The 12072-nt window shown below is 36.0% G+C and overlaps 1 protein-coding gene across 1 annotated transcript in view; it reads left to right on the top strand.

Annotated features, from left to right (window-relative positions):
* The first annotated feature begins 1380 nt into the window (after positions 1-1380).
* Positions 1381-12072, top strand: part of si:ch211-250c4.3 (uncharacterized protein LOC100535981 homolog) — a 48376-nt gene continuing 37684 nt past the window's right edge. Inside the window, exon 1 of the mRNA XM_059358805.1 lies at positions 1381-1684. Within this exon, the coding sequence (XP_059214788.1) occupies positions 1606-1684 (79 nt within the window). The 5' untranslated portion in view covers positions 1381-1605. The remainder of the gene's footprint in view (positions 1685-12072) is intronic.

The raw sequence follows: 12072 nt of genomic DNA, 5'->3' as shown, positions 1-12072 counted from the left end.
TCTCTGACAATTTTCTTGTTAAGTGACCCATGGAGAGTGTTCATGCCAATTTTCACGCTTGTATCATAAACTGAAAGATTCTGGCAAAAATGAGCACTTAGCCGCTCCACTAGAGTGAATGTTGTAAGATGTTCCAGGTAGATGCAGCCAAATTCAGTATTAGTCCGGGGAACATTGAGCATTAAGCGATCCCTAGAGCGTGTTGGATAATTACTATGTGACCAGTTTAGTAAAATGCTGAGGTATGGTGGCATGTTGCCTATCAATACTTTATAAATGAAAAGGAGAAAAAAAGGAATTTGCTATACTGATAATGACAGCAGCATAGAAGTAGGCAGCAGGGATATGATTGGTGAACATATATTAGTCTGACCACATCTTACGGTATGACAGTTAGCAAAATGAGCCTTCTGTACATTAGAATGCTAGCATGCTGATCTTAGCTAATCCTAGCCTTAGAGCCTCATAGAGCTGACTTCCATTGCATTTTCAGGACTTTCCTTGTTTCCTTAAAGGGTAGGCGCTTCCTTCTCTACCTCAGAAACAATTGTTTTACACTTCAAAGTATTTTGCCTTGGCAAATGTACAGCCTTCATCCACTAATGAAGACTTGTCTTATGTTCAGAACCTTAAAAAAAAAAAATACTCCTACAATATCAGTTGCTTATGTCATGTTGATCAAAATGTATCGTACCAGTTCTCTGTATATTTTAAGTTTTGTTTTTGAGTTTGCTCAACTCTGAATTCAGATTTTTGTCAACTGAACTGTAAGTTGTACTAACTTATAATTTTACATTGTAATAACTTTTAATCCTTACTTCTGCTAAGTTCTGCAATGTGCTGAATTGGCACGATTGTAACGCCGCTATGAAATGTCAGCTAATGTTGCGACCACAATTTTGAGTTAGCATTGATACCTTAATGGCTACTCTTGTAGCTGTAACAAGCAGCGCCGCTAGCATCAGTTAGCCGCTAGCTTTTGCTAATGACCGAATTTCAGCGCTTTCCCGCATTTCACAACAAAGAAATAAGAGTTAGCAGAACTATTGTCCCTTGTTGCGAACCCCAACTTAAAGATATAAGTAACAACAACTGACCAACTTGTTTTTGAGCAGACAACTGGCTTCCTTTGTTGTGCTAACTTACATTATTGCCCTAAATGTCAGTAATTTATATTTCCAAGTTTTACCAACTTAAATCCCAAGTTTTAGGCCAAAAAATACAAGTTGGCTTTTTTGCAGTGAATCTAAGTCCTCCTCTTGCCTCTTCCCTCCTCTGCCTCTCTCCCTCTGGCCTGCTGCAACTCCTCCTCCTCCTCTCATTACTCTGAATGGAGCCCGGCCCCCTTTACTGTTTTCAGCTGGAGTTCTCACACACTCACACACAAGCGCTCAGGCTGTGCCGTCGGCGAGGACATGCAGGTATCATGACCCTGCTCCAGGACAACCTCAAAACCAATCCCCTGACAACAAACACCTCTTCCACAGCTGAATTTTAAGGCAGCCTTTTCAAAAACATGACGAGGAATCTCTGAGGAAGTTTTTCTTCTGTTTTTAATCTTACCACAATTGAATCATCCTCAAACTCAGGGATTGTTACAGAAACATGAGTGTGAAGAGGAAAAAGACCGGGCTGATCATCAGCTGGCAGAAGTCGTTTTCCATCCTGCCTCCTTGGAGGAAAGGTACAGTTGCCTTTTATTTACTCCTATCTCATTCCATGGCAGTGTTAGTGTTTAAACCTTCCCTGTCAGCTTCTCATTCCTGTGGTCCCAGTGAGCTGCAGTGGTAATTTCAGGCACATGTTGTGTTTTTTTCATGTCTCTTTCAGATCAGGCTATTTGTCTCAGTAGACAGGGATGACTATTGTCTAAGGCCTCTGTCCTGACATGTTAATTGAGCAGAAAAAGTGTAAAAAAAACCCAAAAACCCTCAGATCTCATTTTGTAGTGGGTGTACTGGAGCAATTTGTTGGGAAATAAATCTGTAGTTGGTTAAGTGAGACAGGCAGCGGCATCATATGACTCAGCTTGTTAAGAGTTTAATTTGTACCCAGACATTCATTTTTTTTTCTTAAGGGTAATAAACACTCAGGAGAAACTCCCCTTTCATCTTCCCTGGAACAATCTCTCAAATCATAAAACTACATTTTTAAAATAAAAACTGAGAACTGTATACTGTCTGGTTTGGCTGCCCTGTAAAAACGTTGACCTCCATGGCTCTAATGTTACAGGTGAACAAGATAGAATAGCAGCTTTAACCCTTTGATGCACAACATGGGTCTAAAGTGACTCGACTAAGTTTTTATGTTCTATATCTTTACAATAAATTAACTTCATCATTCAGTATTCCAGGTTTTCCTCAAATAACTTCTTTTTGATCATCATACATCTTAATTATTTGTTTTCATTTCTTTTTGAATAAAAACCTTATTTCATCACTATGCTTCTAATGCACAAAGTCATTTTTGACCCATGTTGTGCATTAGAAGGTGTTCATATGTTGTCATCAATTCACCAATCACCACTTTAAAAAAAAAAAAAGAAGACACAAACATTAACTATCCTATTTTGTTGAATTGGTGTTTTTCCAATGGAAATTATTATTTGGTGGCTCTAATAAGTCTCAAATGTTAAAATATGTGATTTTTCAATGTAATCTGGTGGTTCTAACAACTCTTTTAGTTAAATCACTTTTTGTATCACTAGGCTTCTAATGCACAAGTTCATTTTGACCCATGTGTGTAAACTTGATGTAATAATACAAAAACTATTTTTCTTCATAAAGTATGAAAGGAAAAATTGGTATAATGATCTGTTGTAATAAGAAATAAAGTTATTCAAACACACAGCCAGCATGAAATAACATGGGAAATGAATGGAGGTCATTTTTGACCCATGTTGTGCATTAGAAGGTGTTTATATGTTGTGCATCAAAGGGTTAAAGGACAAATCACACAACAATGCCTTTTGGCTCTTTATGTTGTGCTAGTTAATTACAGTACTAATTTGTATGTCTGCTTGAGAAATAGCCAGAGATGTAAGAGGTTAAGCAGAAATATTGTAAAACTAATAAAACATAATGCCATAACTGTAAATGTAATAATTATTGCCCTCAATTGTGTACATTATCTTTTCAGCGTTTGCTACATGAACACATCATTTGTTATGCTTATGTGTTATGAAATCTATTTACAAATCCAGCAGGTATCAACCCACAAACAAATTAACTAATCTGAAGTTATGTTTGCACTGCAAAAACTGAAGTCTAAGTAAGATGAAATATCTTAGATCAAGGGGATATATGCTTTTTTTTTGTCTGATAAGATAGTTCTTCTTAGTAAGCAGTTTTTATTTTAGAGTGTTTTAACTTGTTTGATATAAAGATTCCACGGCTTTTGCCTTATTTCAAGAATTTTAAGAAAAATATCCTACATACAGATAAAAATATTTGTAGCTGTATCAAGAAAAGTACACTGGTTTTATGACTTGCTGGTTTCAAGAAATATAATGCCTATGCATATCATTATGTCAAGATGATGGCTCTAGCATTTACTTATTATTAATTCAAGAATATTTTTCAACATATTGAGAAAATAGGTCATGTGTATTTCATTAGAATCAAGAAAAATGCACTTGTTATTAGTTAGACTACACTAATTCTAAGGTATTTGTGGGTTCATTGAGATTAGATATTTTTACTTGTTTTGGAAAGTCTTGACAAGCCAAATTTTGCCATTGGCAGATAATTTTACTATTTTTAAGCAAAGTAAACCTAATTTTTGTACTTTTTCCCCTAGTTTTTAAGAGCTGACTTTTTGCAGTGTGTGTCCTTTTCACAAATGTCAGTCAAATATTCACTCTCCTTTAGACTCCACTCCACTTTAGAATGTGTGGTTAACTGGGTATATAACTGAACAACAGCAAGTCCAGGGCATTGCATTGCCTATTAAGTAAGTTAAGCTAAGTAGTAAGCCTGTCTGATGATGTGCCAAACCTATTGTGTGATAGGTGCACACATAGTAGAGTGTCCAGCGAGTGTCTGGAGAGTAAAGCAGCCCACATCTGAGTTTCCAGGAAGACGAAACTGTCCTACTCCTTACTGTACCACTGAAGCATTAGCCCTCTTTATCATTTCTAAATTTGATGTGTCTGTGCGTGCCTGGACTGCCTATCAATCACTTGATGTGAGCATTTCTAACACTAATGCTGTGCAATGAGGTAATCAAGGGAGATTAAGAGAGAAAAACATAATTTTAAAAAGTTTTAGACTCCATTATGACTGCTGTGTTGACCCCGAACAGGTTTGCCGGTAATTCTCTCAGGGTTTTTCACCACAGGAAAAACACATTGTTTGATCCTTTTTAATACAAACGTACTGTTTGCTGCTTTGTTTTGCCACTTTGGAACAGTGAAATAAGGTAAAAGCTCAACAAGTGATGAAGCACAATATTTACTCTCTTTTAGCCCTGTTTTTGGTCTCTACTAACTCCAGAAAAACTTTATCAGAGTTTTTCATAGGTTGATGGGAGCAGAGTGAAATAAACAGTACATTTACTGACAGGAATACCAAAGCACTAACCAAAAGAGGCTAAACATTTCGTAAATCTGCAGATATATTTCTATAATATTGGTCATTGATAAACTATCAACACAGAAATGTTAATGATTCTCGGTAGTTTCTTCGCTACGTGTCCCCCGTTTCACATTGCACACAATCATTTGATCCTTTGCTAATATAAACATATTGATACGTGGAGCTTTAAGGGGTGTAAATTCTAAATTACATGTGTCCAAAGGGTTACATATTCAGCAGTGTAATATTAAGCATTAAGTCTTAATCTGTGTTGAATTTGTGAAAGTTCTCTGTATGACTCTCCAAGACAAAGTTAACAGCAACCACACTGAGTTCTCATTGTCATCCCTCTTCCCTTTTTAATCTTGGCGTTCAGGTTGCTCTGCATTCCATGCGTGAGCCTCGTTCAGATATCACTGTCTGCTTATTTACAGTACAAGCCTCCACTCCTGCCGGCAAAAAAATCACCCGTTTTCTTGTGAGAGGGATGATAAATCTGCTCCTTGTTGTGGCTGTGAGGGAACCCCTTCCCTCTGCTTGATAGAAGTGACATTGTTTGCCTTGTAACTCAGAGTAGAAAGAAGAGGGCCATTGTCAAGATAACATTACATTGTGTACAGTGTTGTTTAGGTTCAGGAGGGAGTTTCTGGGGAGCTGAAGCTGTTTGAAATAACACTGACTTTCTTCAAAGTGTAAAATAACATGACTGGCTGAAATCTTTTGTTCTTTGTTTCTTGAGACCGCAAAAATGTGTGAAGAGAAACCATACTGCAAAAAATGTATGTCTAAAAACAAGATAAAAAGATAAAAACACTAAATCTGAGGGAAATGATCTTGCTGCATGGACAGATAATTTTACTTGACAAGATTTCTTAAATTAATTGTTAAATCTATAAGTAAGCATGTTGAACGCTTAAAATAAGAAATTAACTCTTAAAACAAGATCAATTATGTAACACTTCTAAATTTAAAGGTTTTTTTTATCTTGGTAAGAAACAAATAATTGTCAGTGCACTCTGCCCGGGACAGTTCATCGCTGCTTGCAGCTTTAATTTAACTTGTTTAATCCCTTAGTTAATTTCTTAAAAAAACTCGAACTTCCCGACACTAGCTGCTTGTTTCCCCTCTAAAGTCAGCCAGCCTGCTCTCTGTGGTAGGCAGGGCTCATACACACAGTGTGGATACTAGCCAGCTGAAGTATGGAAAGTGTGTTACTCGAAGTTTCCCAACAGCTTCACAATTCCAGAAAGTTTGATGGAATATATGGAATTGGTTCAAAAGCTGAATTCCACAGCTTCAATGTGGGAATATTTCAGATTTCAGATAAGTGTATTATTGAAAATGATGTACTTGGATTAGTATGCTCTATTCTCATTATATCAGTAGAAATAAATGGTCTTAAAATGACATCAACAATAATATTGTTTATCTTAATCTTTTCTAGGACATCACATAGTCCTAAAAACGTGTTATTGTGACATGCCTACATGCACTTTAGTATTGAGATATCTGAAAAACCTGGCTTCACATGGCTTCAGTCAGATTAGTTGGATTTCTTTCCAAGCACGTGAAATTAAACAGTTGTTTTTTTTTCAAAACTTCATGTCAAAACTTGAAAAAAAACTAGGAATATTGGGCAAAAAGCTAGCTGTGTTTGTCAGATTTGACATGATTGAAAACAGCTTTTATCCGATAAAGAATATCAGGTTATTCTGTTTACATGAACACTTAATCTGGTAACTCCAGAAATAATCGGTTTATTAGTGTGCATGTAAAAAAAGGGTCATCCATGAATCTGCCCTCTCTGATCATCATATGGTGACTAGAACCTGAAATATATAAAATACTTAGAGGAGAAAATCAATCTAAAACATGAACACTCTCTCTCTCTCTCTCTCTCTCTCTCTCTCTCTTTCTCTCTCTCTCTCACACTATGGATATGGAAGACTTATTAATATGAGTGGATAGCATGGATAAGGGAGAAAGATATATCTTTGGCTCAATCTTGACTTTGGATCCTGATTAACTACAATAAAACTACTAAACTGATTACTCTGCATTCAGCACATGATGAGCTCACAAATGAACATACCTATTTGTACTTTTTTTAAATAACTTTATAACTTATAACTGAATGCAGGACTTGATCAGATATTCCCTATTCTTGGCTTATTAAAAATGTATAACTTGCTGGGTATGCTCACATCTGTCTTCTTGTGTCATAAAGCTTTGCATTTTTAACTCCTTTTTTCACACCAAATGAAATAAACTGAACCAGTGAGAGCTCCAGAGTTTCCCAAATATGCTTTCTGTGAAAGACTCTTAAAAGTGGGTACATGCAGGCCTTGGTGAATGTCCTATTGAAAAACACTTTGAGGTAATTAGCTTCTTATACCTTGATGTCCTGTACTTTGAAAGGAATGAGAAGTCAAACTCCAAACTGTCAGAGGAAATTAGCTGAAGGAGATTTGACTCAAGTTACAGTGCTCCTGCACATTCTTGCCTTATCTTAATGGTTTCTGAGTTGGGCTGCCCCGTTACCTTCTATAAAGAGAGGGAGTCTGGCTATGATCCTTAAGGTTGATGACGCCACAATAGGACAGAGGTGGGAAACAGAGCAGGCAGGGCCACGTGTTGAGTGATGAGTCCCAAGGTGTACTGGTCTTCCTGGCATTCGGGGCCCACCTTATCAAACGTCTGCTTAATGTCGCTTGTTAAACTCAAGATTTGTGAAGAATTTGTCAAGAATTGTGGGGTTTTTTTTTTGGTCTGAAACAAAATACTCCCTTAAAACACTAAATGTTAAATACGATAAGGACAGGTTAGGCTGTATAAGCTACCACGCTAACCCAGAGTTTCTGTCAAAATACAGGAAGTCAGGATCGAGGAACAAAATAACGAAAACTAGAATTGAAAAAACATTTTCGTTAACTGAAATAAAAATAAAAATGAGACTTTTTATAAAAACGATAACTAACTGAAACTGTATTGTGTGGTTACAAAAGTAACTAAAACTAACTAAAATTATAGTAAAAATGTCCTTTGTTTTTGTCTTCGTCAACTTTTTTCATACGTAAACATTTTTGTCTATTTAACAACAAAACATCTATTTCATCTACCTGGTTTCATGACTTAGTAAACTTGATAAGTTTGATAAGATGGATAAGACAAAGGAAATTAAGGTAACATTTATTGTGACTTTTTTAAGTCTGGCACCCAACAAATACCCCATTACAAAAAAACTAAAACTAACACTAAAACTAATAAAAACTAAACTAAAACTAAGCATTTCCAAAAAACTAAAAACTAAACTAAAACTAAGCACATTCCAAAAAATAAAAACTAATTAAAACTAGCAAACTCACTCTGAAAACTCATTAAAACTAACAAAACTAACAAAAATCACAACTAAATTAAAATTAAAACTAATGAAAAATCCAAAACTATTATAACCTTGGTCAGGATGGATAACTTTCACTCTGAAGTATTTAATGCAATACCGTAGAGCACAGCAAAGCAAGCCCATGTGCAGGGACTCTATCTGTACAGGAAAATGTGGAAGAACACACATTGACAATACAATGGAAACTTATTCTACTCATTCATTGTGTAGTTTTGACTATAGACTGGAGCTGTCCCATTTTTCTTCAAATAACTGGTCACATTGAAAACAAATGAAATCAGTAGTTTTCAATAAGCATGTTGTTGGACTTGATGTGACTCACTAGCCAAATACTGTGATTGGACTAAATGTTGTCCAGTTTGATGGTTTTTGGAAATTTTAAATTTAGGATTAAAGAAATGTTTTATTTGACAATATTATGACATTTTAAATAATTTATTCGAAGTATTCCTGATGCACAAATATGCACAGTATTTTGTCACAAATGACATCTTATTGTTATGTCCAACACAATACAAATGACAGAAAAATAATAAAATATGTATTTTGAATACATTAAATTGAAATGCCGCCTCTCTGAATATATATAAATATATGTAGTTTGCTACCTCAATACTAAGATGTCAAAGGGAACTGAGCATTGAGATTAGAAATAAGAGAGGTTTGAATAACTGAAATCCCAACAACAACCATGTTAACTCTTCTAAACTAACCACTTTGCTGCAGCCCCAGTGGCCAGTCTGTAGGATTGACCACCCATGGTGCTAACAGGGAGCAGACAACTCACCTCAGCCTGTTTATGACCTCCTGAGTTGAGGATCTGACAGGGCCAACTGAGCTGTTTAGCCAGAGGGTTTACATGTGCCTGCATGGGAAGCCTCAAAAAGCCTTCTAAAATTTCAGTAAACCCCCTTAAATCTATCTATTGCATTTAGGCACACCTGCTGCATGAGGTGAAATCTCTTTAACACATTTCAAGCGGTAAGATTTTTTTTGGCAGTAAAAGCTTTTGTGATATTTGTGATATAATCCAATTCCCAAACCCTCAAATTTAAAGATATAGTTCAAGTGCTCCCCCTAAAACAAATGGTTGTTTTAACATTTCTCTTTGTGGATATATTTTACCAGTGCAGTATAATGTGTTGTTGTTGTTGTTGTTGTTGTTGTTGTTAGCACCTTTAATCCATAAAACTCTGCTTTTGTAAGGGACTTACTGGAATGACAATGCTAGCGATGTCTGGAATGCGAAATGAGTATGATTAGAAATGGCTGAAGGACATTTTTAGACAGAAAAGAGTCTTTGAGATGATTCTGGGCTTGGGGAAGGGGAGGTGCACTGTCCGTAATCATATGTTGTCGATATTAGTCAAGCACAGAGACTGGAAATAGACTGAGTCAGCCCGTGTGGACAATTATAGGATAGAATATGTGCCTGTGTTGTCTGGGAGGGATGAGGACAGCTGGTTCAGGGTGACACCTGTCCAGCTGATGGTGGTTGTGTCGAGAGGATTCTAGGGAAGCACCAGGATTGTATCACAATAGCAAGACGTCAGATTACACAGCTGAGTTGGCTGGATGACAGCGTGTAATTAAAGTCATTCTGGCCTTGTTATTGTCTGCTGGTAATACACAGGAACAGACAGGCACTAAAACTATGTAAGAAAACAAATAAGCAAGAATGGAGGCGTCAACTTGAGTAATAAACAGCATCTTGTGTTAGACTTCCAGAGACACAATCTGTTTCAGAATGTCTAATAAGCTATTTAATTATTTTCAAAGCTTTAACATTCTCATCAGTTGTTTTTTTTAATTGCCACGTTCCAGGTTTCTGACAACAAATTGTTGGGCTGTTCAGTCACTGAAAAGACAACAGATGACTTCTATGGAGCTGCAGCTCATACAGTCCAGTATCTCCGTGAATTATGTTTACCTCGACCATTATGAACCTCACCATTTATGTCCAATTCATTGTCAAAGTAGGAAAATTTGTCCTTTATATAGTAGAGTGTAGAGTAATTGCATTGAGGTTAAGGTAGTGAATGGGCCTGTCCTTCTGTCATGCAAGAGACTACAGTACACTGCAAAAACCACCTGACAAAAAATAATAAATAAATAAATAACTAGAATTAAGCAAATACATGTTCGAAACAAGTACAAATATCTGCGAGTGCAGTAAGTAAATGTTTCTTTGTAAGAATTTTTAAATAAGTAAAAAAATATCTAGGCGCAGGAAAAGTTACATTAGTAGTAGTAGTAGTAGTTAGTAACATTAAAATAAGCCAGCAATACTTGAAACAAGCACGTTTTGATGGTAGAAAATGCTTTTCAAGTAGCATTCAACCTACATGCAACTAAAACTCTCAACTGGAGCCAATATTTAATGTAAAAACTCACCATATTCAACAGTTGAATAGCTTGAAAAACATGAAAAGCTCACAATGTCAATACTAAAAAGAAGTCTTTAAACAATAAGATAATTACATAAGCACATAATACTAATAATACTAATAATGAAATAAGCACATAACACTACGGTCAGTATATTATTCCCAAAACAATATAATTAAGATACTATCGCTAGAGATAAAAAGAAAATACTTGGTTAGCTTTAACACTGTAACACTGCTTTTTGCAGTGTACGTGCTCTGACAGGTCGGTTGGTTACAGACAGTTATATTTCAACAAATATTAAATGGATTGCCATGAAATCTGACTCTTACCATTTACTTTGTTGACTTTGTCTTAACAAAATTAACACGTTGGCTTAGAAAGCTGTAGGCATTGCCAGTAAACAGGGCTTTTACAGATTTGTCCGGTAGCAATGTTTGTTGGCATATAACTGGTGTCTTCTGTGCAGGTGATTTGACTTACATGTGTGATGAGTCAGCTGTAGTGATTTATTATATATTATGATAATTATAGCTTTATTGTCTATTAATCACTCTTTACTGTCAGACAGTGTAAAAACAGATGATGTAGTAGCATGAAGTAGGTAAAGTGAGCAATGCAAATGCGATCGGTATTCTCACTGGCTTTTAATAGATTGCTTGTAGTACAGATAGACTCAGTGGTTGCTTTTAACAAACTACTACTGACTATACTTTTCCCATTGACAGATGAGAAGTCCTGAGTGAACTTATTGTTGGTAAAATCTGGTTGAATGGAAACAAAAAAACATCCTATCAGTTTCATATTTGGCTGAGCCGCTGACCTACATTTTCAATTTGGTATTTTTGTAAAAAAATTAATCTAATTAATTAGAGGCTTTTTTTTTAAGTATTTTTTTTTCACATGGATTTTTAGTATACCATTGAATAATGACTGAATACATAAGCTTAAGCAACAAAAATATTGTTTATTTTTGTTCAAGTCCAACAGACCAGTGCAATTTTTGCCATTAAGTGTAGCAATAGCATATTTAGAAATATAGTACATTTCAGAAATCCAGGTAGCCTATAATAGGTAGGTAGACCTTCTGTAAACTATAATACTTTGGTTTTTTAAGTAAAACACAATCCACGCTAGCTCCCACACTAGCCGCTAGCTGCTATATGTTTAGCATTGAGGTGATACTTGAGTCTGGATGTGCTGCGATGATATGTGAATTCCTTGTTGCATAGCAACACAACCATGCTCTTATCGACGCTTCCATCCGTTGGATTTTAGTAACTAAATGTCCCATCATCCACGGGGCCAACCAAAGCGTCTCATCAGCTTCTTCCTTCATGTTCACTGTGGTTTGTTGTTGTCTCAACTCATGAACGCTAGTCGGTGCTCCAGTATAATCGGTCCGCCTGAAACTCATCCAGTGAGAAACGTTCCGCAGTGCAAAAATAAGTGCGATTAAAATGCCTAAATTTTTTTAACGCGTTCATTTTTGTGTAATTAATTAATCTTAATTAACGTGTTAAAGTCCCGGCCCTAGTATTTTGCTCCAACACATGCCTTAGCTTTATATACTCCTGGAAAGGTACATTATTGAGATTCCAGGCCACTTAGTAAGTAACTGTTTTATCTTTTTTGGTAAAGGGGAGTCAGGTCCACAGGTTGTTAACTGAAACTTCAGGAGTGCTAGAGAGTACAAAACCTTCTAAT

The sequence above is a fragment of the Centropristis striata genome, chromosome 20, assembly GCF_030273125.1.
Source record: "Centropristis striata isolate RG_2023a ecotype Rhode Island chromosome 20, C.striata_1.0, whole genome shotgun sequence".
NCBI classification, from domain to species: domain Eukaryota; kingdom Metazoa; phylum Chordata; class Actinopteri; order Perciformes; family Serranidae; genus Centropristis; species Centropristis striata.
This window is presented reverse-complemented; position numbering and strand designations above follow the sequence as displayed.